Source organism: Trematomus bernacchii, unplaced genomic scaffold (genome assembly GCF_902827165.1).
Source record: "Trematomus bernacchii unplaced genomic scaffold, fTreBer1.1, whole genome shotgun sequence".
Taxonomy (NCBI): Eukaryota; Metazoa; Chordata; class Actinopteri; order Perciformes; family Nototheniidae; genus Trematomus; species Trematomus bernacchii.
This window is the reverse complement of record NW_022988043.1, coordinates 25,256,173-25,284,121: the sequence shown is the minus strand read 5'-3', so window position 1 is coordinate 25,284,121 and position 27,949 is coordinate 25,256,173. Positions and strand designations below refer to the sequence as shown.

Sequence of the window (27,949 nt, the reverse complement as noted above, 5' to 3'; positions counted from 1 at the left end):
TGTGTGTCACCTGCAGTATGTATTTTTCCCCTGATTAACTTGTTATTTCTGGTGAAAGGTGAAACTATAAACTGTATTTTCAGTAGAAAAGTTCAACCTGAACATACTATGTATGACAAACTGGCCTGAATTCAAGCCAAAGTTTTGCAACATGCAGGCATTGGCCCTGAATCTAGAGTCAAATGTTGGAATGCTTGCTGAGCCACCAGGAAACTACTGACCTGAGATCTGTTTCTCTGTTTTTCAGGTGTGATAGTCCAGACTAACAAAGATGGCTCCCTGCCATCCCACGTTCTCTACAAAATTAGACAAAATTCCAGTTTTACAGAGAAGACCAATGAAATCAGACGGGCCTACTGGCGCCCTGGGCCCAACACCGGGGGGAAGTTCTACTTCCTGTACGGATTTGTTTGGATCCAAGGTAAGTGACCGAAATGCTTTGCTTCCAATTGAATTTAATGCATCATTTATAGGTCAATATTTGATCTTGTGTTACTTCTGACATGAAGCAATCTGATCATTTCTTAAAGTGGATTACTGGAAGTCTGATGTGCTATAACTAAAGCCACAGACTGGAGTGCACAGGCAGCGAAGACTGTTGCATCAAACACATTGTTTTGATCTATATACACATATACATTTGGAATATATTGGACATTTTAAACACGATAAAATGTTTTCTTTACAAGGAAAACAATATACTTTTTTCAACATTAATAAGCAAATTCAACCAAACCCATATGATATAATACACCACTAAGAAGGAGATAAGGGGTCAGAGCTGTGTGGCTGCAGCAGGCCGACACTATATGTCCGCTGACATGCAGCTTTCATTTCCTCCAGTATCATTTTCAGCATTTACATTTTTGTTCCAACAAATTGTGGATACCTTTTATATAATTTTGGGAAGAATTGCTAATTTGTCAGAGTTTAGGTTTGTTTGAGAGCCCCACACTTCCCGTCCATAGAGCAGAATGGATTCTATTATTGATTGAAGTATTTAAAGTCAAATTAAAATAAAAGTTTGAATTTGCATTTGTCTTTTTATTGCAGAAAATGCCCTGTGTGTTTACTGTTTCAGTCCAGGCCTGAATTATTATTTTCTGAATAGTTTTCTATTGTATGTGTTCTAAGTTTAAAGTTATGTGTCTTTATTACTTTAACTTCCAGGGCCCAGGTCTGACAGTAACATTCAAGTATGTTTAAACTGTGTTGAAGTCCGTCTCTGACAGGATTTAATGATCTGCGTCATCATCCCTTCCCTCCCTTTCTCTCTCTCTCTTTCACACACACACACACACACACACACACACACACACACACACACACACACACACACACACACACACACACACACACACACACACCCACACACACACACACACACACACACACACACACACACACACACACACACTGTCCTTCCAGATATGATGGAGAGAGCCTTTATCAACACGTTTGTGGGACATGATGTGGTGGAGCCTGGGAACTACGTTCAGATGTTCCCCTACCCATGTTACACCAGAGACGAGTTAGAAATGCACTTTGTTTGTTGTTGTTGTTCAGAACGTCATGTTTAGCATGGTCATACATCATTGGAGATTGTCAGAAATGGTTGTATGCAATGTGTATTTTTTACGTTTTTTTGACAATGTTCTTCCTATCTCTTGTAGTACATGTTAGCTCATGTTAGAAATTCTATAGATCCTACACATTTGAAATGAAGGAATTAGCCTTTATTTAAATCTGCATATCGTTCTTCACGCTTGTTTTTTTCAGTTTCCTGTTTGTGATTGAGCACATGATGCCTCTGTGCATGGTGATCTCCTGGGTCTATTCAGTAGCCATGATGATTCAGCACATTGTGGCTGAGAAGGAGCACCGGCTCAAAGAGGTGAGTCTGTGATCATAAGGCAAGTTGATTTATATAGCACCTTTCAACACAAGGCAATTCAAAGTGCTTTGCAAAAATGAAACACATTATGAGCATTAAGAAATAGTGCAGCAGAAACATATTATAAAATGCCATTTAAAAACACTCCTTTAAGAGCAAAGATAATAAAACATGAATAACACAGGTACATGAATAAAAGTTACAGTGTGAGATGTGAATATATCAATTAAAAGCAGCGGCAAAAAGAAAAGTCTTTAGCCTGGATTTAAAGTAGTAAGAGTTGCAGCGGACCTGAAGGTTTCTGGGAGTTTGTTCCAGATATTTGGAGCATAATACTGAACTTCTCCATGTTTAGTTCTGACTCTGGGGACAGAAAGCTGACCAGTCCCAGAAGACTTGAGAGATCTGGATGGTTCATAATTTAGCAGGAGATCAGAAATGTATTTATGCCCTGAACCATTAAATGCTTTATAAACCAGCAGCAATATGTTGAAATCAATTATTTGACAGACAGGAAGCCAGTGTAAAGACTTCAGAACAGGACTGATCCACTTTCTTAGTGTTAGTGAGGAACCAGTGTAAAGACTTCAGAACAGGAGTGATGTGATCCACTTTCTTAGTGTCAGTGAGGACTCGAGCAGCAGCGTTCTGAGTAAGCTGCAGCTTTCTAATACATTTTTTAGTGAGACCTGTAAAGACACCATTGCAGTAGTCGAGTCTACTGAAGATAAAAGCATGGACAAGTTTTTCCAAATCCTGCTGTGACATTAGTCTTTTAATCCTAGATATGTTCTTTAGGTGATAGTAGGCTGATTTAGTAACTGTTTTAATGTGACTGTTGAAACTCAGGTCAGAGTCCATGACTACACCTAGATTTCTGGCTTTATCTGTTGTTTTGAACATTGCAGACTGAAGCTCAGCGCTAACTTTTATACGTTCTTCTTTGTTTCATTCAACATTCTGACACATCCAGTCATTGATTTGTTCAATGCACTTACTCAGTGTTTGAATTAGAGCATAGTCTCCTGGTAGTCCATTATTGGCTTCATATGTCTAACTCATATTTGCTATTAGTGTCCCCATGGTTGCTCCCTGAACTACGTTTCGTGGATAAAAACTACAATGTTATAATAATTGCTATATATCTTATAGATTTATCGTCCACAAATCCATTGGTTTGTTATGAAAACACTTTTGAACAATCTGGCACATGGATGTTTTTAGCTAAAATAATGGAGCTCCTTGGAACCGAGGAAAAATGTATATAAAGCCTTAGCATATATATCTTTCACTAACATATGTACCTTTCCACTTTGCTTAATGGCTTTTAGTTGAACGTCCTTTCTTATTATATTATATATAATTTAGATATAAACCTGTTCCTGCGGAAATCTCCAATTAGTGTTAGCTTTATTTAGAGATAGATTTTAAGCTGCATTAAAGGTCCCCTATCATGCACGATGTCTTTTATACATAAATATGTGTCCCCGGTGTGTCCCCGGTGTGTCCCCGGTGTGTCCCCGGTGTGTCAGGGAACTCACAAAGTGTCAGAAAACAAAACCCTCTCTCTTTTCCTCCGTACCCACATCTCTAAAAACGGGGGAACAACGGAGCTGATCCAGATTTGCGTCCGATATGACGTAATATCAGAAATGTGGGCTGGCTTTATGCCCACGGCCCAATCAGAAACATCGCTGTATCAGAAACAATGCACAGCGTGTTTTGGACTTAATATGGTCTTTGTTTAGATTAGCATGCATTGCTAAAACTCAGAGGCGAGCTAACCTGTACTGGAGAGAGTATGGAAATAAAAAAAGGAACTCACCTTGTAGTAAACCCGAAAGAAAAGAATAATAATAATAATAGCTTGGATTTATATAGAGCCTTTCATGAGACCCAAGGTCGCTTTACAAAGAAGAACAGGAGTAGAAACAAACATAACAAAAACAAAAGGCAGTCAGACAGACAAGACAACAAATAGATTAGGGGCCAAAAGCCTTGGCAAACAGATGGGACTTGAGGGCCCTTTTGAAGGCGTCAAGCGTGGGGATGTTGCGGATCTCCGCAGGGAGAGCGTTCCAGAGGGTGGGGGCTGCCACACTGAAGGCTCTGTCCCCGAAGGTTCGCAGGTTGGTACGGAAGGTGGTGAGCAGGCCAGAGTCTGAAGACCGCAGGTGCCGGGGTGGGGCATGTGGGGGAAGGATGTCCGATAAGTACTGGGGGGCATGGGCATGGAGGGACTTGTAGGTGAGGAGGAGGACTTTGTAGGTTATGCGGGACTTGACCGGCAGCCAGTGGAGGTGGATGAGGGTGGGAGTGATGTGCTGCCAGGGCTTTGTGTGTGTGAGTACCCTAGCAGCACAGTTTTGAACATACTTGAGCCTGTCCAGTATTTTGTTGGAGACCCCAAACAGGACACCATTGCAGTAGTCCAAGCGGGAGGTGACGAAAGCAGGACTAGGGTTTCTGCGACCGACTCCGAGAGTGACGGTCGGAGTCTGGCAATGTTCCTCAGGTGGAAAAAGGCAGATTTGGTGACAGACTTGATGTGGGAGTGGAAGGAAAGGGTGGAGTCAAAGATGACACCCAGGTTGCGGACTTCAGGAGATGGGGAGATGGAGCAGCCGTCAACCTCAAGGATGAAGTCACCAACCTTCTGGAGCAACGCCTTGGGTGCCACAACCATGAGCTCTGTTTTCCTGCTGTTGAGTTTCAGGAAATTGGACGACATCCAGGTTTTTATGTCGTGCAGGCAGTTGACAAGAGACTGAGGGGGCAGCTGGGAGGATGGAGTAGTGCTGAGATACAATTGGGTATCATCAGCGTAGCAGTGGAATTTGAGTCCATGATGGCGGATGATCTGGCCAAGGGGGAGCATGTAAATGGTGAACAGGAGGGGGCCAAGCACAGAGCATTTGAGCTCCATACTATTTCAGAAATAATCCTTGAAGTGGTTTGGAACATGATGGCGTTTCATCACGGCAGCGTTTAGCTGCATCTGAGCAGACAGCCTGCTCGTCACAGAACTCACAGTGTGCCTGCTGCTCAAAAGGGGGCGGGGCCAGCAGAGAATCAGCCATTGTCTAACAGGGCTAAAATAGAGGGATATGAAGGATGTCTAAAATGCATTAGATATGTTTGGTATTTTGAGCAAAACACATTATAGATATGTTTTTTATATATTTGTATATATCTGATACCCATAATTTATGCCTAAAAATAGCATAATGGGAGATCTTTTATGTGCTGAATGAATGTTGGCCCACTGCAGCAGGTGGTTAGGAGGTGGATCTCGTCCTCCAGGATGCTCATAATAACTTTATAATGATGGAAATAACAATGCGTGTGTATAATATAGAAAAGTGTTGTCAACACCGCAAAAAATAATAACAGCAACATAGTTAACAAAAATAACAATACTTGGTATTTATAGTCTGGGTATATGTCTTCACAACCACCCCCCCCCCACCCCCTGTAGTGTTATGTAGAAATGATTAGGAGACAGCGACTGTCTTTAACTGTTTAATAAAGATATTCTTGAGACATAACACCGGAGACTGTGGTGGACACGTTCATGTCTAAAGCACACCGAAGCATAAACTAGTTCCGGGCATTACATCAAACAGGACTGACACCACACACGTATCCCTACGCCCTGTACATTATAAAATAGTACCATTACAACACACCCCCCAGCATTATTTCAGTTTGTGACTCAGCTGAGACTATAACCATTACGCCCCCCCCCCCCCAGGTGATGAAGATGATGGGTCTGAACAACGCCGTCCACTGGGTGGCCTGGTTCATCACCGGCTTCGTACAGCTGTCCATCTCTGTCACCGCTCTGACAGTCATCTTGAAGTATGGCCGGGTGCTGCTCCACAGCGACCCTTTCATCATCTGGCTCTTCCTCACCATCTACGCCGTGGCCACCATCATGTTCTGGTGAGATCTTCCAGCACACTCATGAGTCCATGACTTCTTTAAAAGGTTCAAGCAATGGCACAGAATTTGTTTCACCTTTGAGGAGGAAAAATACGAGTTTATTTGTATGAATCCAATTGAATGTATAATAAACAAAGATTAATACTTTTTCTTGAAATATTACTTTGACTAATATATAAGATTTCATGAAACAGAAACGACGAAACAATAGAAAAGATATCCTTTTTCTTACAGTTTTTTGGTGTCAGTAATCTACTCTAAGGCCAAGCTGGCGTCAGCCTGTGGAGGGATCATCTACTTCCTCAGCTACGTGCCCTACATGTACGTGGCCATCAGGGAGGAGGTGGCCCATGATAAAATCACCGCCTTCGAGAAGTGCATCGCTGTAAGGCCTCCTCCTTTGTTTGAACTGCAGTTGGAGTGTGTTTTAAGAATGTGTTCCTTGTGTTGTCAGTGTGAGGTATTAATTACTTAAATAACCAGGATGATACTAAGGTGAATACAATGTCCGTCCCCCCCCCCCCCCCCCCCAGTCTCTGATGTCCACCACAGCCTTTGGCCTGGGCTCCAAGTATTTTGCATTGTATGAGGTAGCAGGGGTGGGCATCCAGTGGCGGACCATCAGCCAGTCTCCGGTAGAGGGTGATGACTTTAACCTTGGTCTGTCCATGATGATGCTCATGATCGATGCCGGGGTGTATGGAGTGCTCACTTGGTACATAGAGGCCGTGCACCCAGGTAGGATGAACCTCTAAATCTCTTTGCTGTTCTTAGTGTTTGACACATCTTCTCCGATTGATTAGATAAAATGTGTTTCTCCTCTCCTATAGGAATGTATGGGCTGCCCCGACCATGGTACTTTCCCCTGCAGAGATCCTATTGGTCAGGCAGTGGGCGTGTCGAGACCTGGGATTGGCCGTGGTGTGGGGGAGGGGCGGCCCGGCTCAGTGTGATGGAGGAGGATCAGGCTTGTGCTATGGACCAGCGTAGATCTGGTATGGAATAATGATTATTCTGAGCTGATGAGGACATCTTGTAGAGGATATTTGTATGTTCTATAGATCCACTTAACCAGGTTACACTTGAATAACAACAATGTAAACCATCTTACTGATGTGATTGACAGAACCCCATCTTCTAACTTTAATTCCTTTCCTAACTTCTGACTTCCATTCGCCAAGTAAGCTTTTGTCCATGTCAAAACAGATAGTTTGGAACGACCAATCATTTAGGGTTATACTGTTACTTGCTTTATTTGTGAGAAAATGTCACTATTTGAGCATGATGTTTTTTAGATGGCTAGGCTAAATAGAGAACAGCTGTTTAATTATTATATCAACAGGCTTGTTAATTAAGAGAAGGTATTATTATTGGCAGATACTTAAGGTTGCAGAATTGGAAATGTCAGGCCAGCATATGCAAAAGTGATCAGGAAAGTGAAAGTGACAGAAGTAAAATGAGACTGTTAAGACAGTTAAAATATTCGGAATGTTTTATTTAATTTATTTGTAACTCTCTCATTGTAACCCTAGAGGAAATGCGGGGCATAGAGGAGGAGCCGAGCCATCTCTCGTTGGTGGTGTGTATAGACAAACTCACCAAAGTGTACAAGACCGGCAGCAAACTGGCCCTGGACAAACTGAGCCTTAACCTCCATGAAAACCAGGTAGTCTCCTTCCTGGGACACAACGGCGCTGGCAAGACCACAACCATGTGAGGGGATTAGTGTGTGTGCTTGTGCATGTGTGCGAGGATTAAAGTCTGAAGACCATTGTTCAACTTTAATATGATTTTTTTATTCAAATTTTAAGTACACATTCTGTTCAAACTAAAAATACATTTCACATTTTAAGCACCTGATAACTAGGTTTCAATAGTTCCTTCGATGTCTACAAAACACCTGAGGGCTGTTTGATCTGCTGTAGCTAAACCAGAAGCATGAAAACATAAGCATCTGTCAGATGTTTGAGTAAAGAATGAGTATTTTTAAGTTAACAGTTGTATTTTATGAAAGTTATCGAACTACATCAATTTTTGCCCAAAATATCAAATAAGGTGCACAAGATCAAATATACTGTATAGAGGTGAACCGCATCAAAGCGTGCTTGGATTGCCTGCCTGTTTAACCGCCACTGACTGCCTGCACTGGATTGTCACAGGTCCATCCTCACTGGCTTGTTCCCGCCCACCTCTGGTTCTGCCACCATATATGGTCATGACATCCGAACAGATATGGAGCGGATTCGTCAGAACCTGGGCATGTGTCCACAGCACAATGTCCTGTTTGACAAGCTGAGCGTGGAGGAGCATCTGTGGTTCTACTCCAGACTGAAAGGCATGGCTGAGGAGGATATCCGCAAGGAGATGGACAAGTGAGACCAATCTGCTTCCTGCAGTTCAATGTCTCTAACGCATAGAATTATGATTAGCTTATAGCACTGTATAATCGTATTTATAAGCACATTTCATAATGACTTATAATGTCAAGTATTATAATACTTGAATTGCTGCTCCCTCAAAAATTAAACACATTTTAACGTAATGTTTTTTATTTTGTTAGTGCATAGATTTAATGAGCGTTTTTCACTTTACTCAAAGCAAACAACAACCACTTAGATCAGGAGTGTCCAAATTACGGCCCGGGGGCCAAATGCGGCCCGCGGACCATTTTGAATCGGCCCTCAGCAAATTCAAAAAGTATAATGAAATATGGCCCACAAATGAAACTTCTGCTTGTCTTATATTGTACTTCTTACAGGGGTGGGCATTTTACGGCCCGCGGGCCACATCCGGCCCGTTGGCCGGCCTTGGCCGGCCCGTGTGAGGTTGATCATAAATTATAACATAAAGAAAAAAAACAGCAACCTTTTCAAAATAAAAGCAACACAGCTGTATTGCTTGCATGGCGTAAATACTTTTCTAACTGTGTTGCTTTTATTTTGAAAAGGGCGCTGCTGTTTTTTTTATTTATTTACGTAAACGCTTATGCTGTGAACAGCTACGAGTGATGCTGGCCGGCTAGTCCTCGAAATGTCCGCTAAGGGAAAAAAAAGAAAGATCGATACTGAATGCCGCATTTTCAACAAGACATGGACCGCTAAGTATTTATTTACAGAAGTGAAAGGTAAAGCTGTGTGTTTAGTTTGTGGTGCGCAGGTCGCTGTGTTCAAGGAGTACAATTTGAGTCGCCACTATGCTACCAAACACGCAGATAAATACAAGAACCTGTCTGAGGAAGAGCGGGCAAAGGGGTCGGATGCTTTGCTAGCTAAGCTGCAAAGCCAACAACACATTTTCACAAAACATTCCACATCCAGAGATGCAGCTGTCAAGACGAGTTATGTCTTAAAAGTTAACCGTTTTCGGAGGGAGAGTTCATTAAGGAGTGTTTGTTGGACACTAATATGCCCGGAGAAAAAGGAGGCATTTGAGAAAGTGCCGCTCTCCCGACGCACTGTTACGAGGAGAATTGAGGACATCGCGGGAAATCTGGAGCTTCAGCTGCAGAACAGAGCGGTCAACTTTGACTTTTTTTCCTTGGCTTTGGATGAGAGCTGCGATGTACGTGACACTGCCCAGCTACTCATCTTCCTACGTGGGATAACTACAGACTTCAAAATCACGGAGGAGCTGGCAGCCATGCAGTCAATGAAAGGGACAACAGCAGCGAGTGATTTGTTCACGGAGGTAAATGCATGTGTGGAAAAGTTGGGACTGAAATGGGACAAGCTGGCAGGCGTGACAACGGATGGTTGTCCAAATCTGACAGGGAAAAATGTTGGACTATTGAAGAGAATGCAGGATAAAGTGACAGAAATTAACCCTGAGCAGAAATAGGTATTTTTGCATTGTATTATACATCAGGAAGTGTTGTGTAAGTCAGTGTTAAAAATTAACCATGTTGTTGATGTTGTAACTAAAATAGTTAACTTCATCAGGGCAAGAGCATTGAATCACAGACAGTTTGTTGCACTTTTGGAGGAAAGTGAGACTGAACATCGTGACATACCCTACCATGCAGCTGTCAGGTGGCTCAGCCTGGGCAAAGTGCTGAAAAGAGTATGGGACCTGAGAGAAGAAATTCAAGACTTCTGTGTGAAGAAAGGAAACGACATCCCACAGCTTTCAGATGCAGACTGGATGGCAGACCTTGGTTTTGCTGTAGATGTGACTGCACTAATGAGTGAACTAAATGTCAAACTGCAAGGCAAGGGCCTTTTTGTGCATGACATGTACAGTGCAGTGAAGGCTTTCATGAGAAAGCTGCAGCTTCTCTCAAGCCAAATGGAGGACAACATTCTCACGCACTTGCCAACACTGAAGGAAGCCACACCATCAGCTGATCACCTCCAGAGGTACTCATCCATGTTAGAAGCACTGCATGGTGAGTTTTCAAGGCGATTTAAAGACTTCAAAACAGTTGAGAATGAAATGAACATGATATTTTCCCCATTTACATGCCATGTGGATGATGCACCCAGTGATGTTCAGCTTGAACTCATTGACCTGCAGTCTGACACACTTCTGTCAGAGCACTTTAGGTCAGTCTCACTGCCTGAGTTTTACTTTTCCCTGAAAGAGGAGAACTTTCCACACATCAGGAGACGTGCTCAGAAGATGATGGTCCTCTTTGGATCTACCTACATATGTGAACAGACATTCTCAGTGATGAAGTTCAACAAATCCAGATACAGATCCTCTATCACTGATGATCACCTCTCAGCTGTCCTTCGCATATCCACCTCAGACATTGAACCAGATTTCCGTGCACTTGTTCAAGCCCAAGACAGACTGGATTTTTCTCACTGAACAAGTAAAATGAACTGAAAAACAAAAATCAAAAGCACTCATTTCTTTTTGTATAAAGCTGATTCATTTCTTATCTTTAACATACTGTAAAACACCTTTTCAGTATTGGAATATTGAGCAGAATTAAGTTCAACTTATTTTTGATTCGGCCCCCCAACACAGCTCGAGTTTCTGAAGTGGCCCCTTGTAAAAAATAATTGCCCACCCCTGTCTTACATATATATGTTCAAATATATTACACAGTATTCATGTGTTAATAAGCCACATTTTCAAATAAATTCAGTCAATTAAAGTTTATATTTTTTTCTAACAAATCTAAGTTCATAAGAAATAAGCCCAATAACACATTTACATAACAACCTTGAAATATACCCTTCATATTTCCTCTTATTATAAGCGATCTGAAGCTTGTGTTTTAAGGAATAAGCCGCCAACCAAATAAATGAAACCCTATGGAGAGCTGAGATGTAGGCTGTTTGTTCCTTAAAGCATTTTCAAGTATCAAGAATAGTTTACCTACATTTGATGGATTTTTCTGATGATGTGAAAGATGCAAAACAAGTTACACAACTAGTACCTAGAGTAGGTATTTACTCAATACATTCTCAAATAGAGACGGGGGTCTTTATTCACCTGCAGGGGCCTTTTTTGGAACAGAATTTATGTTCTCTCCCACAGCCACTTATTAATAGTGAATAAACTCTGGTAGTTAAAAAAATAAGCAAGCGATACACTTTCACGCACAAGTTCTCCCAATGTTTCCCAATAAAAAGTTTGCCAACCGGCTCAAAAATAGTCCTTCCCTACCGGGATAGCTCTTATTGTGAAATAGAGAAAAGAGAAAGGTTTAAGTTTCACTGATTGTCACTAACAGTACTGAAAAACAGCAAATTAGATTCATTTATGATTAATGATTTAGAATAATTATGAAATAAAAATATTTCTGTCAACATAAGAACAGGATGGGCAGAGATGGGAGAATGAAATGACGTCTCCAGGAAATGCATGTAAGTCAATGTAATGTCCCCTGAAGTGGTGTGTGTGTGTGTGTGTGTGTGTGTGTGTGTGTGTGTGTGTGTGTGTGTGTGTGTGTGTGTGTGTGTGTGTGTGTGTGTGTGTGTGTGTGTGTGTGTGGTGTGTGTGTGTGTTGTGTGTGTGTGTGTGTGTGTGTGTGTGTGTTTGGTGTGTGTGTGTGTGTGTGTGTGTGTGGTGTGTGTGTGTGTGTGTGTGTGTGTGTGTGTGTGTGTGTGTGTGTGTGTGTGTGGTGTGTGTGTGTGTGTGTGTGTGTGTGTGTGTGTGTGCGTGTGTGTGTGCAGGATGATTGTTGACCTGGAGTTATCTAAGAAGCGCCACAGCTTGGTGCAGACGTTGTCCGGCGGGATGAAGAGGAAGCTGTCGGTGGCCATTGCCTTTGTGGGCGGCTCCAGGGCAGTGATCCTGGACGAGCCCACAGCGGGGGTGGACCCCTATGCTCGCAGGGCCATCTGGGACCTCATCCTCAAGTACAAACAGGGTGAGTGGAGACCCCGTACCAGAGCACACCACCACCTATTCTCAAAGATGTCACTGCAAGGCAGGTCGCATTGAAAAAAGACGCTTGTGACACTCTTACATGCTAATCTTAAAGACTGTATGTAAAACAAGACCTATTTATATATGTTTTGGATTTCTTTACATAATTCCAAATGTTTTCAACAGTTTCCTCTGTTGTCTTAGTTGGTTGCCTGTAATAAGGATTTATGTGTCGGGGTTGTTTGTCTGCAAGAAGCTGTCATAAATTGAAAATGTCTCTTATTTTGTCATAAGACAACTGGATCTGAAATAATCAGAGAAACAAACTGAGTAAGGTTTGCTGCAGAAGAACAGCCTGGGAGGAACATTCCACTCCACACAGAGGAATTCTGTGTGTGTTCAGTGTGAATCTAAACCAGTGATTCTCAAACTTTTTCTGTCAGGCGAAAAAAAAAAGTCGGGCCCCCCGAACACAAATAGTCACGTAATGGGCCATGTTAACATTTATTAAAATACATCAATATGAACGTGAGCATTCCTTTTAAAAAAATCACTTTGCTAGAACAGTGATAATAAAACAATGCTCCATAAGTCTGTGTGCTCAAATATATAATACAATTGTGCAATCCCTTTGCTAGAACAATAAGTTATAATACTTTGCCACTTTGCAAAGAAAATGCTGATATTTGGCAAAAAAGTGTGTGTTATCACAGATGGCTGCAATGAGCCTGTGTTGCACTGCACATTTCTTCAAAACGGGGTTGCAGGCTCAGTGGCGGCGCCAGAGATTTCTTTTGGGGGTGCTGTGCTTGACGTTTCATAGAGGGTGCTCAAACATTTAGGGTTTCCCATTAATGTACCGGGCGCTACAGTGGAATGTTCTACTGCAACAATCCCCACGCAAATACACAGTGTGACTGTTACAATGAAGGCTCGATAATCAGCTCACGGCATATAGGTGTAAGCAGGGGTAAAGTGCTATTTTATAAGTGGGGAGTGGACCTCACATAGGGGGGTCCAGGGGCATGCTCCCCAGGGACGATTCTTTTTTAAATATTGAAGTTAAAAGCATCAATCTGGTGCACTTTGAGAGCAACATGAAGAGATCTATGGATACATCTCTCAACACCCATATGAAACAGAACTGTAAACAGATTTACTTTTTCTTTATGGATATTTTACAAATCACTCCCCTTGTTTTACTGTCATATAGTATTTCATACCGGTTTTTCATTTATTCTCTTATTTTTGTATAACTATAATGATCATATAAACGTGTGCCTCGGAAATAATTGTTTACATTAATCGTGACCAAACCGTTTGAGACCCACTGAGATAACTTAGACTAAAGTTAACTATCTAAACACTCAGAGAGTCCTTTAGTTCACTGAGCCTCTCAGTCTGACAGGAGAGGACTCTCCTCCAGCTTGTTGTTGAAAAAGCTCCTTATATCCGTTAGCGTAGCTCGCTAGCACCAGAAGCTAACAACAATGATCTCCGGTACCGGTGCTCTCTCTCTCTCGCTCGCTCACGCACGCACACAAAATGGCTCGTTCCACACACACACAGAGCCGAGCTTGAATGAAACACAGAGACCCAGACGTAATTGTACTGTACTGTATCATATTATTTTCGAATCATAATTTTTCAAATTATGATTTTTTATTTTTTCTCTCCCTGTCATGCCTCTGCGCCCCCCCGGACAAGCTAACTGCCATCAGAAACTCCTGTGATCCAGGGCTACAGTGGCGGCGCTAGGGGGTGGCTACTTGGGCTCAAGCCCCGGATGTTTTCTGAAAAGCCCCGAATGTTTCACTTGAAGCTATTCTTTTTTCTTTCTTTTTTTAAACGTCTCGTGAGTAATGTGCAATACCGGAGTCCAACAGAGAGGCAGCAGCTGCGGGACAGTAGCCTGCGTACTGCTTAGCCTTCCCTGCCCTGAAGAAGAAGTGATCCTTCGTTAGCGTGAAGAGTCTGCCTTATGCGCTCCGCAGTAGCCCGGCCCGCTGCGAGGCTCCGGCGAGTTCACAGTTCACAAGCGTGCTCCACTAGCACCTCCCCCCCTCCCCCCTCAACAACTTCAAAATTCTGGGCTAAGCCCCGGATCTCCTACGATCCTAAATCCGCCACTGCAGGGCTACCTCACAACTTCCGTCTTTCTTATGGTTTTGAACTGAGAGACTCCTAGTGGCAGAACATTTAAAATGTTTACATTATGGTTCAGATCCAGTGTTTTTTTTATTTCTGTTTTATAATTGCAGTATGTGTGTGTTCCACCTCCGCCCTAGGCCGCACAATTCTCCTGTCCACCCACAATATGGATGAAGCAGACCTTCTGGGAGACCGCATTGCCATCATCTCCCACGGGAAACTAAAGTGCTGTGGCTCACCACTCTTCCTGAAGAGCACATACGGAGACGGATACAAACTGACTCTGGTCAAAAAGCAGAATGAAGGCAGAGGTGTGTGCCCTTTCTCCATACCAGCTCTAAACTGCTCTTGTTGTCACTTGTTCCACCTGTTAGGTTGTCAGACTGGAAATCATGGACACTTTTACAGTCAAACTGATAGTAGCATAGGAGATGCCAATTACCAAACCACTGGCATCTTTCTCTTAGGTTCCTCTCAACAACAATATAAGTCATATTGCGTTTTAGATATGACCTATATTGTTGTTGTTGTTGTTTTGTATTTGCTGGGATACTTGGAAAGGCCATTAATTGGCATGTGAAAGGTACATACTATTTTGTGATATTGTCACTTCTTGTTTTGGTTTTATTCTTTTTTATTGACATGGCTATGCCTTGGGTTTTAGCCTCCAGGGTTCCCATCAGATCCCATTCTGATTCTGAAGTTATGACAATGTAATATCATGGAATACATGTTGTTTTGTTGTTTGAATGTATTTGTGGTTGTTGATGTGCTGAAAGCAGAGTCCTGCATCGGGTCGGGTACCCGCGGGTCTGGGTAAAACAAAGAAGATGCAGGTCGGATTGCGGGTGTTGCATAATAAATATATTACAATTATAATAATTTAATGTAATGTTTAAATCCTATGACCTCTCCCCCGCGGGCCCGCACATTACCTCTGACCACTCCCCCCCGCGGGCCCGTGCATAATCATAACATCTGCACCGCCAATCTGCTGCTGAGCGTGCCACATTCGAAATGGCTGAGCCGGTGAAGGCGAAGCTCTCTAGCGGAGAATACAGTATTGCCGAAAACTCTTCATCAAGAGCAAAATCCATTGTCTGGGAGGCTTTTGGGCTCATCCTAGATGGAGAACATAATCAGGTCGCTGGGTTTGCTGCTTGCAAGAAGTGCAAAAAAGTGTTGGTACAAGCTAGGTACTTCATCATTGAACAAAACATATGGAGTCGAGCTGCGCTGCCAATGCCACAGGTACAAGACCAATCAATCAATACTTCACCAATAACCACGATCTTAAAGCACCCAAAAGGGAAGACAAGGAGACTGTGTCCAAATTAGCAGTACAATTTGTCTGCAGTGATGTTAGATCATTCGAAACGGTGTGTGGCGATGGTTTCACTGGATTAGCACAGGGATTGATTGACATTGCGTGCTGGCCGTGTCGATGCAATGCAGCTGTTACCAGATCCGACAACAATATCTCGCAGAGTGACAAAATATGCAGAAGACATTCGCCAAAGCATAATTCCTGAGCTGAGAGAACAGATGAGTGAGTACAATGGAGCAGTCACTTTAGACATACATGTGGACCGGCGATTATCGGAAAATAAGCTACCTTTGTCACACAATACATTACATCACTAGCAAGTGGGAGCTAGTCGAAAGAGTGCTTTCTACGTCGGAATGGAATAGTACCTTGCGTAAAACGTCTGATAACATCAAACCAGCAATAATCCAAGCCCTGCGGAGATACAGCATTGAGGATTTCTTCACCAAACTGGTGTGACAGACAGGGGTTCAAACATAGTAGCAGCCCTTCGCTCCGTCACAAGACTGAGCTGTGCTGCACACATCCTTAACACCGTGCTGTACACTACGATCGGGAAACCAAGTCAAGAAGATGCGTTCGGAGAGGAAGTGACTACGCTTGTCACGGGGGCAAAGTCACTCGTAACTTACTTTAAGCAAACGAGTATCCAGAATCGCCTTAAAAAGACATTAAAAGCATCAGTGGAAACGCGCTGGAACTCAGTCCACACAATGCTCGAGTTGATCAGCTGTCAATATGAGGACGTTCGTGCACTGCTGTTGGAAAGGGGGGAATATGGGATTAGTTTTGTTTCATAAAGATAAAGCAACACTTTCTCAGAATCAAGCAAAACTAAGAGTTTAAGAGAAAAAAAAACTGAGTCAAGCTAAATACATTTAATTTAAAAAATGAAACTATAATTTGCAAACAAATCATTTGTGTAATCATGTAAACCATAAGTCTTTTTTCTTTGTTTTAACATGTCTTTTTGTTTGCAGTTCTCCTGGGGAGTTTTCATGAACATATCGGACTTATCTTATGGATTGCTGTACAACTTGTGTTGTGTAGTTTATACTTTATTCCAACTTTAAATATTTTAATACCTGAACACACTGCTGCTGTAAAATAATTTCCCAACTTGGGATCGATAAAGTGTTTGTCTATTTATTTATTTGATAGATAAAAAAAACACATCTATGTATTTTCAAGCTAAAGGTGATACACAATATAAACTGTATACTATTATTTATTCAAAGACATTTTACATTTAAAAAGCATATATTGCTATGTTTAGGACAAACAATTAAAGACTGCTTTAATTTAACAAATTCTACAATATAAAAGTGGCAGATTTGCTTTATTAAACAGACCAGACCTAGGCTGCATACCAACACAATTAGGAACATGCTCACATCTTACTATGTTGGTCTGAAGAGCTGAAGCATTCATACACAATGGATAAAAACTGTGTTGTCTCATTCTATATCCTGTTAGAACATGATATACATTTAGCATTAAAAATTAGACATACTATTCCTAGCCTGAGGAAGATATGAATAATCAACAAGTTTGAATGGAATCTCTAACATTTTCATGTAGAATAAAGACAAAAGAGTGGTTATACAAATGACATTGACATTTGAACCAGAAGATGAAGTCTCAAAGAATGTTTTAAATAAAAGGACATAAAACAAAAAGGTGGATAATAATAACATCTATTAAATGTATATGTAAAGACATTTGGTCAAATGAAATGACACTGAGCAAGTGATAACAGCAACGCCAGCGTGGATGAAGCTGGTGCAGGTCTTTCTTCATGCCCCCCCTCCGTGCTGTCCCCTCAGAGGAAGTGGGAAAACGGGATAAGACCTCTGGACACCACGCTGTCTCAATGATCCACACTGTTAATATGAGAGGAAAATAAATGTTTTAGGAAATGAAAAATATGAAGTTAACAAATAAAACACAGCTCAGGGGCATCATGGACGGTAGGTTTTCTTACAAAGAGAAGTAGTAAACTCAGCCTCCATTGATTTTCATATCAAATTAGCGTGTTAATAAAATAAGCTATCATGGCTTATACTTGCATATCTAAACAGAATCATGAAAGCATGTTGGTAGAGTCAGGCACACAAGTCCGTTTGAGTGTGTCTGACTCTACCAACATGCTCACGAACTGCTAGCTAAGTAGCCAACTGTCCCTGCTGTTAGTCTGCTCAGCTAGCATTGGTATGGATCTAAAGGTAGCAAAAGCTAACTTTCATAGCACAGCTTTTCTTTACTTAACACAATAAAGAAACAGACCGTATAGTACAGCACAAACAACACAAATGATCAATACTTACATATATTTTCACTTGTAGTATTATAATAATTGAAATGCTGGTTCTTCTGGGGGTGTCCTATGGTTCTATCCACGCTCAGCTACCGCACCGCAGCTGCCTGCACTGTACAATCGCTGGAGGACTGGGCTGTCACTCAAAAACTGAGTAGCCAATGGGGACGCACCCCTGAAAGTCCTGCCTACCTTGGACGTTTGTGTCAGAATCGAAAACAAAAGATGAGGGAGCGCAAATGCGAGAGCTGCAGCGAGAGCAAAAGTCTGATCATTGAGAAAGAAGCAAAGAGAACTGCAAACAAAAAGATATGTTAAAACAAAGAAAAAATACTTATAGTTTACATGATTACACAAATGATTTGTTTGCAACTTATAGTTTTATTTTTTAAATTAAATGTATTTAGCTTGACTCCGTTTTTTTTTCTCTTAAAGGTAGGGTAGGTAAGTTTGAGAAACCGGCTTGAGATACACTTTTTGTTATATTCCATGGAATGCTCTTAACATCCCGATAGCAATGAATATCTGAAGTGCTTTGACAAAAAATCCATAAAAAAATATCATCTGTGGAAGCTGTAATACTGTAAAAAGTACGACCTATCATTTTAGCCGGCACGGCTAAAATAACTGGATGGCCTACCTGCCTGTCAGCCTTCCATCTGTGCACAAACTTATCTCGTGCCCTCATTGGTCATGTGCGCGTTCGTGTGTGTTGGAGGAGGGGCTCTGTAAGGAAGTGGCAGATTTTTTCCGGCTGTGTATTTTCAAATTCTAGCGCACTGGAGCTGGTTTCTCCAAAATTACCTACCCCACCTTTAAACTCTTAGTTTTGCTTGATTCTGAGAAAGTGTTCCTTTATCTTTATGAAACAAAACTAATCCCATAGGGAAAGAGGGTCGTCTGAACGACTTGAGCGAAGAAACTTTGAATGCAATGGTGATGTTTCTTCAGAGATTCAAGGAGGCTACTAAGGCACTGGAGGCATCCAAAACTCCAACCCTTCACCTCACCGCTGTGTGGCTCGATCGCCTCAAACGCCACCTGCAACCATCCTCCACTGACAACCTGACATTCTCCTCTCTAAAGGCAAAATGTCTCAGAATTCTGGTTGAAAAGTACGAGTTACACCTCCTGCACAAACTGGCCATGTTTTTGCATCCAAAGCTGAAAAGTCTGAAGCTGCTTGCGGAGGAACATGCAATGGAAACAGTGCACAACGAAGTGCGGCGTCTTGTGAAAGGTAAGGCCGAAGGAAAATACAAGTGATCTCACCCCAGTTAAAAAGTGTGTTAGGTCTACTACATGTCAGCTTGACTGATCTAAATATAACAGTTTAAAAGTGTCCGCCTTGTTGCAATTGCACTGGTTTCAGTTGGCTTCAATTAGTTTTATATCGTCAGCCATAATGACTGTAACATTATGAAACCAAATAAATGCACGTAATTGTTGCATAACAATATGATAACGTTCCGTTTTTAATAAGTCATCTAATTGATATGTGTCTACATGAATATAATTAAATGGAATGGATGGCATCATTTAGGCATTGTATTTCCTGGATTAGGCTACATTCGTTTTAAAATATACTATCCAAATTTCACATATGAAATGGCCAACAATTATCACTTTAAACGTCGTAGGTTAGGCTACTTGATTATTATTATAATTATTATTATTATGTAATTATTAACATCCCACGCTTTTTGAGCCAAATATGCAACTGCGTGTGTTCATAATTGCATGATTCTCTGCATCTATAAGTTAGCAGCTCGAATAAATCGTCCAGCTGAACATTTAGTGGAAACGCAACAAATTAATAGTTTATTTTCAGTAAGTGTTCAAATTTCATCGGTTCCTTCAGAGCCACATGCTCTTATTACTAATCGAAAGGTTGCCTGGTGGCGCTCTTTCAGCATCTGGACAGCTCCTCAAACTCCTACAGCTTGTATTTAAGGCAGCGCTCTCCCTCGGGAGCTCCATTTCCCTTTAATCGTGCTCTGTGAATTCTGTAAATTCTTTCACTGCTCATATATATGCGGGTAGCGGGGCGGGTTCGGTATTGCACGTCGCGGGGGCGGGAGCGGGAGCGGGTCTTGAAAATCAGACCCGTGCAGGACTCTGGCTGAAAGTCACCTGTTCAACGCTTCTCTTTAAAAGTGCGTAATAACGTTCTGTGTGCCTGCCATGTGTTAGCTGTTGGGACTCAGATCCTCTCAGTCTGTCACTGATTCCCTTTCTAGTTGATGAAGTGCGGACAGCCTCTTCTACATTGTATAGGCTTCGCCCTCTAAGGCTATCGCTATTGGGTAATCCCCTGCGCATGCGCAGCACTGAAAGACTTGTAATCCACGCCCACCTATGACGTGGGCCCCACCTACGGACTCACTTCCGTATAAATAGGAAGGAGGCCCGACAATCTGCTCCCACTTTTCTTCAGCACTCCGTTGCAGAAGCACTGTCAGGCACACTAAAAAGCAAAGATTCCTCCTCTAAAAAGCTTTGTTTCTAGTGATAAAATGGAGAAAGGGCGGGTAAGTCAAGGTTGCCGGACAGCGACCCATGTTTGCCTTTCATGCTAGGCGGGTTACATTATGACCTTTGACCGGCACTCACAGTGTGAGTCCTGTCTGGGATTGGAGCATGCAAACCCGGCTCTCACTCCCCAGGTCATGCTCACATTGTGCCCGTCTCCCTCTGGCCCACAGACAGCAGAGAGCGGACACTCTCGCTGCTGCTGCGGCCGAGGATGATTGGCCAGTCCAGGAGTCTGACTCCGTGAATGAAGCCCTTGACTTCCTGGATCCGAGTGGCGGGCAAGAGTCGGATGACTCCGTCCCCATTCACGGATCACCAGGTGGTTCCCCCATCCTCTGGACGGAGGAGAGAGCCCATTCGTCAGCCCGGCAGACGAACCGGTGGTCCCTCTCTCCGCCTCCACGGCTCTTCCGTCTATTGTCAGAATTCTCCTGGAACTCCCGGAGATCATCTCTAAGGCAGCCGCCTGGAGAGATCTCCCCGTTCCCCCAGCTCAGGAGAACTCGCCTCCGGATGACATGTCCGGGGTGTGCTCCCGGGTACAGAGGGTCAGGAGTGACCCGATCTGGCCACGCTTCCCGGCCATTAGGAGGTACCAGGAGGGGGCGGTGGCGGACCCTAGGACCCTGAGGGCTCCGGTGTTGACATACGTTCCCCTCACGAAGGTGGAGGGATTTACGGATGTGGGCTTTCCGACCGTGCCTCCTCTAGAGCCGAGCCTCACGGCGTTCTTAAGCAGTCCAACACGGTTGCCGGACAGCGACCCATGTTGGCCCAGAGATCAGTTTGTCACCCGACAGACCAACCGGATGCACCAGTGTGCTTTCCAGGCGTCAGCAGCGGCAAACAATATAGCGTTGCTGTCCAACTCAATGGTGAGGATATCTGAGCAGTCCGCCACCATGTCCTCAGTGGAGGCTGAGGAGATCGGTAAGGCGGCCAGCACTGTACTTACCCTGTGCGCGTCAGTCACAGTCTCGCAGGCGCGGCTTGGGCGACGCAGGTCCACCGGTACCTCTGGCTACAGCAAGGATCTATACCGGAGGGTGCAGGTAAAGAACTGCTAGAGGCTCCGATCAGTCCGGACCCCAGTTCCACACCATGGTGGAGTCTATGAAGTCTGCGTCTGAACAGTCAAACAACATTAGACGTCACGTCAGCTGGCTTCAGCCTGCTGAATGTCCCCAGCAACAGCAGCGACAGCAGCACCTGCAGCAATCACAGCGGGGGCAACGGCGAGATCAGCAGCGGCATCAGAATCGCCCTTCGGTGGCTGCAGGGGCATCGTCCCATATCTCCGCTCCTCCGCCACCTCAGAGACAGAAGGGGGGTGTCCAGTGCCTTGCTCAAGGGCACCACGGCAGGGCATGAGGTGAACTGGGACCTCTCCAAGTAGAAGTCCACACTCCATATTAAGGTCTGGTCGGGGACTTGAACCGGCAACCCTACGGCTCACAGTCCAAGGCCCTACTGACTGAGCCACTGCCGGACATGCCGTTTAGTCACCTTTTTATGAGAGGGATGTTCCCTTTTTTCCCCTCTTTTATCGTTTTAACAAAGTGTGACATTCTACTTTTCACAACGACCTTCGTCCCCTCATGGAGAATATTCTTTTTTTAAATGCTATATTCCCAGGGACTGTGATGCACCATTACGCATGGCGTAATGAGCATGGGGTATTAATTGAGTAGTTGTGTTTTTGTGCTTATGGTAACGGACGGACCAGTGGGGCGTGGACTACATCCTGCTTCGCCCTTAACCCAATAGCGATAGCCTTAGAGGGCGAAGCCTATACGATGTAGAACTGGGGTTACGTACTGTAACCCAGCTTCTATGAGTATAGGCGCAGCCCTCTAAGGTTCGGGCCCCACTGGCTCCGCGAATAGCTGAAGAAAAGCTGTTTGTGTGGGAGCAGATTGTCGGGCCTCCTTCCTATTTATACGGAAGTGAGTCCATAGGTGGGGCCCACGTCATAGGTGGGCGTGGATTACAAGTCTTTCAGTGCTGCGCATGCGCAGGGGATTACCCAATAGCGATAGCCTTAGAGGGCGAAGCCTATACTCATAGAATCTGGGTTACAGTACTTAACCCCAGTTCTCAATTCATCTTCACCTGTGGTTCTTTTTTACTGACACCACTGTTTTCCTTGTCTTTTGCTTACCTGTCTGACTCTACTTTAACCATCCTGTCCTCCCTGTCCTCCCATCATGCTGTGTGTCCTTCAGGACAGGGCAGCCAACAGCAGCCTCCCTCCTCTGTGGCCCCACCCTCCTCTCTGTCCCCCTCCTCTGTGGCCCCCTCCTCCTCTGTGGTTCTGTCCTCCTCTGTGGCCCCCTCCTCCTCTGTGGCCCCCTCCTCCTCTCTGTCCCCCTCCTCTGTGGCCCCCTCCTCCTCCTCTGTGGCCTCCTCCTCCTATGTGGCCCCCTCCTCTCTCTCCCCTTGCTCCCAGGCTCGTGTCAGCCAGTTTATCGGGCAGTTCGTGGCCTCCTGCGTGCTGGTGTCCGACTCGAACACGGAGCTGTCCTACGTGCTGCCCTCCGAGGCTGTGAAAAAGGGTTGCTTTGAGAGGTTGTTCCAGGTACACATACATAGACACACACACAAATGAATGGTATTGGTTATAGTCCTCTGTTACTAAATAAACAGTTAACATTTTTTAACAATTATTTTTCAAACGGCCACATTTTTCCAGGATTCTAGAGTATGGTTGGGCGTATTGAAGATTACTTAACAAATTCATACATTTCTTATCAACCTGATCCAGCCATGTTCATTCTTTAGGGCAGGCTGTAGCCAACCTATTTTAATGTTAATTAAGTGGATATCCCAAAATGGGTTAATGTCTCAAAAATGAACCTTTGGGTAGGCACAATATTAACGCTTATTTTAATTTACCGCATCTGTGTGGTCCCAACAGCAGCGCTACACACAGAATACAGTTAGAGGTTATTGTTCTCCTCACAATAAATGTGCTTTTCTTTACACATATTTATCTATATATTTTTTACGAATTTGTATTTATTGTAAAGTACTTTAGTTCTTTGGGGATTGAGAACCTTCAGCACAGGTAAAGATAATAAGAATTGTTAGCAATATACAGTGGAGGAAATAAGTATTTGATCCCTTGGAGATTTTGTAAATTTGCCCACTTACAAAGAAATGAACAGTCTTTAATTTTAATGGTCGGTTTATTTAAACAGTGAGAGTAAGAATATCAAAAAGAAAATCCAGAAATTGACATTATATAAAAGATACACATTGATTTGCATTTAACTGTGCGAAATAAGTATTTGATCCCCTTGCAACTACAACAAGAATTATGGCTCCCACAGACCAGTTAGATAAGTCCTCTTCCTTTAGGAAAGTACTCCTCATATCAACTTGTTACCTGTATAAAAGACACCTGTCCACAGAATCAATCAATCAGATTCCAACCTCTCCACCATGGGCAAGACTAAAGAGCTGTCTAAGGACCTCAGGGACCAGACTGTAGAGCTGCACAAGGCTGGGACTGGCTACAAGACCATCAGAAAGCAGCTTGGTGAGGAGGACACAACTGTTGGTGCCATTATTCAGAAATAGAAGAAACACAAAATGAGCATCAATCGCCTCATTGTGTGGAGCCCCAGCCCACACAAGATCTCGCCCCGTGGGGTATTGATAGAAAGGTGAGGGATCAGCCAAGAACTACACGGGAGGAACTTGTTAATGATCTCAAGGCCCGCAAAGCCCCCTGATCAAGAAGAACATGAAAGGCCGTCTGAAGTTTGACAATGAACATCTGAATGATTCAGAGAAGGCTTGGGAGAAGAGGATGTGGTCAGATGAGAGCAACATCGAGATCTTTGGCATCAACTCGACACGCCGTGTTAGAGGAAGAGAGATGCTGAGTATAACCCCAGAACACCATCCCCCCCCGTCAGGCATGGAGGTGGAAACATTCTGCTTTGGGGGTGTTTCTCAGCTAAGGGGACAGGACCACTTCCCTGCATCGAGGAGAGGATGTATGGGGACATGTACCGTAACATCTTGGCCGATAGCCTCCTTCCCTCAGCCAGGACTCTGAACATGGGTCATGGAGGGGTCTTCCAGCAGGACAATGACCCTGAACATACGGCCAAGGCAACACAGGAGTGGCTAAAGAAGAAGCACATTCAGGTGAGGGAGGGGCCTAGCCAGTCTCCGGACCTTAATCCCATAGAAAATCTGTGGAGGCAGCTGAAGCTTCCAGAGGCCAAGCATCAGCCTCAAAACCTGAAGGGTTTGGAGAGGGTCTTCAGAGAGGAGTGGACCAACATCCTTCCTGAGATGTTCACAAACCTGGTGACCAGCTACAAGAAGCGTCTGACCTCTGTCTGTCCAACAAGGGTTTCTCCACCAAGTACTAACACATGTTTTGCAAGCGGATCAAATACTTATTTCCCACACTTAAATGCAAATACATTTGTATCTTTTATATAATGTCCATTTCTGGATCTTCTTTTCGATATTCTTACTCTGACTGTTAAAATAAACCTACCATTAAAATTACAAGCGGTTAACCTGTTAAGCCCGAGAGGACCCTAATCCGGGTCTGGCGGGTAGTTTATTCACGAAACTGTGTCTCAGGGCTTCTTAATATTTAAAAACCTATTAATGTGTCATACTCACTTAACGGTTAGAAACTCAGCTAACTGAAGATATGACAATGTTTACCGAAACAAAGCACAAGTCTCACAAGAAGCGTCTAAATTAGCCCTGAGCGACAAAATGCTAACGCACTTAGCACAGAACTCAAGGTAGAATTACCCTTATTACTTATCGTAACTGCACATACAAGATATCCGATTAAAGCTGAGATTCCACAGATTCTATAGGTATTGGTATCATCACTGAGCGATCACAATTCGCGACAGGGGAAGCAAACACAGACATCACAACACGTAGCATCACGGAGCATTCACTGGACATCTCTTACCTTAGCTGTTGGTTTCTGATCAAAAGTCGTGTTCAATGCAGTGTTGTAGTCAAGTCACCAATTCACGAGTCCAAGTCACTCTCGAGTCATCACTCTTCGAGTCCGAGTCCGAGTCCGAGTCACCTAGGGAGAGTCGTAGTCGAGTCCAAGTCCGAGTCACCCAAGGAGTGTCCGAGTCGAGTCCGAGTCCGAGTCATCATTACCTGTGTTCGAGTCCGAGTCCAAGTCCGAGTCACCCAAGGAGTGTCCGAGTCGAGTCCGAGTCCGAGTCATCATTACCCGTGTTCGAATCCGAGTCCAAGTCCGAGTCACCCAAGAAGAGTCCAAGTCAAGTCCGAGTCACAAGTCTTCATGTATTAATCTTCATGGATATATGTGTTGAAATGTAGCTGCTCCTCTACATTGCTTTTATCCTGTCATGTTATACTAATCTGTCTATTGAACTGCTGTGAAGCGAGTTTGGCTACAAATCTTGTAATAGGTGCTATACAAATATAATATTATTATTACCCATAATTTAAGAGATTTAATATTAGCTGCTAATGGTAGCCACCAGAGTGTATCGCAGCTTCCGGTTCCGAGGCATTCTGGCTGCGCAGCCAGTGTTGCCAACTCCATAGTAAGGAAAGTAGCTATTGGCTGTCCTAAAAGTAGCTAGAAGTCGCTAAATGACATCATCGCCTAATTTGCATATTTAGCAATTTGCACGTAGTTGTAATGAAGGAGAGACAAAAAGTGGGAAAAAAACACCCTAAACCTGTTAAGCCCGAGAGACCCCGGTACCGGGGCACTGCCGCAACATCTTGCAGGAAACAGTGTCTGAGGGCATGTTCATTTAATAAACTATGAATGTTTTATATCCATGTAACGGGAAGAAACTCATCTAACTGATCTTTTTTTTTTTTTTTTCAAAAGAAAACCCACAATGCTAACACTGAGCCTCTGAATTAGCAACGAGCGAAAAATGCTAACAGATTACTGCACCGAAAATCACTCACAAAACCTTATTATTTATCTCTTCTCCACATCCATGACATCGATTCACATGTGCGAAGCCCCCACCTTTTCTTTTCACAATGAGTGTGTGTGGGGGACTCCCCCTTCGATTCTATTGGCTCTAACGGTTGAAAAGAGATGTCAATCATCATAATCGAACGAGGGGGGCCAGAGATATGGAAAATGCACGCAAATGACCCCAGAAGTGGGTTTTCTTTCTAAATCTCTCTAAAAAGGTCAAATTTAACTTGTTTTGCATCAATCTTGATACAGGGTACTTATTATATGTTATAGTTTGGATTCCTAAAGCTTTTAGTCTACTATCCCATCCTTCAAGGGTGGTTTTCACTATAAGTAAAAAGAAAATGTTGGACGGACACTATAATTTACATTTTTTTACTATGTTCAATCGGAATTTACATTAAAATAAAAAAGATCTATATTGATTCTGACTTTTTTACATCCAACTCACAGGTTTATCATTGCTTTGAGAAAAGAAGATTATGCATTTACCCCTTTTAAAAGGGAAGATATCGTCATTTGTTCTGGGAATGTCATTTTCGAGCCTGAGACCTGAAAAACAGGCTCAGGGTTTAACAGGTTAATTTCTTTGTAAGTGGGCAAACTTACAAAATCTGCAAGGGATCAAATACTTATTTCCTCCACTGTATAAATGTGACCATTGATCCAGATATAAATGACAGGCCATGTTGTGGTGTTATTGTGGGTCTTGGCAAAGGAGATAGCTCATTGTACAGTTATCTGAGCGTCTCTTGTGCTATGTGTGCCTCCAGGCTTTAGAGCAGAGTCTGGACAGCCTCGCCCTCACCAGCTTCGGGGTGATGGACACCACCCTGGAGGAGGTGTTCCTAAAAGTGTCTGAAGAGGACCAATCTCTGGAGAACAGTGACGCTGGTGAGAGCACATTCTTCCCCCAGGTTTCCAGATAGCTCAACACATGTTTTTAGCTTTCAAAAGTTAGCCATGAATTTCCCATCACTAATAGATTTCTGCTCTGATTTAAAGCTCCGACCTGAGACCTTTTTAATTTTATTCTTTGGCTCCAGGGTTACTGGTTACTTTTCTCCCTCTCTGTCCATTGGCAGACATGAAGGGGTCCCCGGGGGGAAGCTCAGTGGGGAAATCCTCAGTGGGCTCAGCTGGCCTGGGATTGCCACAGGAGGGTTCTGGACCTTCAGTGGAGAGTGAGAATCCGGAGGTGGAGCTGAGTAATCTGATGTCGAGCTCCACCATGAGCCAGAGCCAGTCCTCTCTCAAATCCTCCTCGTCCATTGGTTCAGTGAGGGGAGATGAGGGGGGGTTCCACGCAGACTTCTATGGAGATTACTGTCCGCTCTTTGACAGCAGCCAGGAGCCAGACTCTGCCATTCTGAGGGGTGAGACAGAAATACAGCAGCATGTGTGCCGAGTCCTTGACTTTATTATGTCATACGAACATAGCTACAGTGTAGTTATGCCGATGAAAATCTTAGGTCACAGGCTTCT

The 27,949-nt window shown here is 43.5% G+C and overlaps 1 protein-coding gene across 1 annotated transcript in view; it reads left to right on the top strand.

Moving 5' to 3' along the window:
* The window catches only part of abca2 (ATP-binding cassette, sub-family A (ABC1), member 2), a 186,005-nt gene that overhangs the window by 111,018 nt on the left and 47,038 nt on the right, over window positions 1–27,949 (top strand). The window contains exons 13-27 of the mRNA XM_034118098.1: window positions 248–421; window positions 1,429–1,531; window positions 1,780–1,894; window positions 5,649–5,839; window positions 6,074–6,224; window positions 6,373–6,577; window positions 6,670–6,834; window positions 7,372–7,552; window positions 7,999–8,211; window positions 11,965–12,161; window positions 14,449–14,622; window positions 22,716–22,754; window positions 22,911–23,068; window positions 27,238–27,358; window positions 27,550–27,840. Coding sequence (XP_033973989.1) covers window positions 248–421; window positions 1,429–1,531; window positions 1,780–1,894; window positions 5,649–5,839; window positions 6,074–6,224; window positions 6,373–6,577; window positions 6,670–6,834; window positions 7,372–7,552; window positions 7,999–8,211; window positions 11,965–12,161; window positions 14,449–14,622; window positions 22,716–22,754; window positions 22,911–23,068; window positions 27,238–27,358; window positions 27,550–27,840 — 2,478 coding nt within the window. The remainder of the gene's footprint in view (window positions 1–247; window positions 422–1,428; window positions 1,532–1,779; window positions 1,895–5,648; window positions 5,840–6,073; window positions 6,225–6,372; window positions 6,578–6,669; window positions 6,835–7,371; window positions 7,553–7,998; window positions 8,212–11,964; window positions 12,162–14,448; window positions 14,623–22,715; window positions 22,755–22,910; window positions 23,069–27,237; window positions 27,359–27,549; window positions 27,841–27,949) is intronic.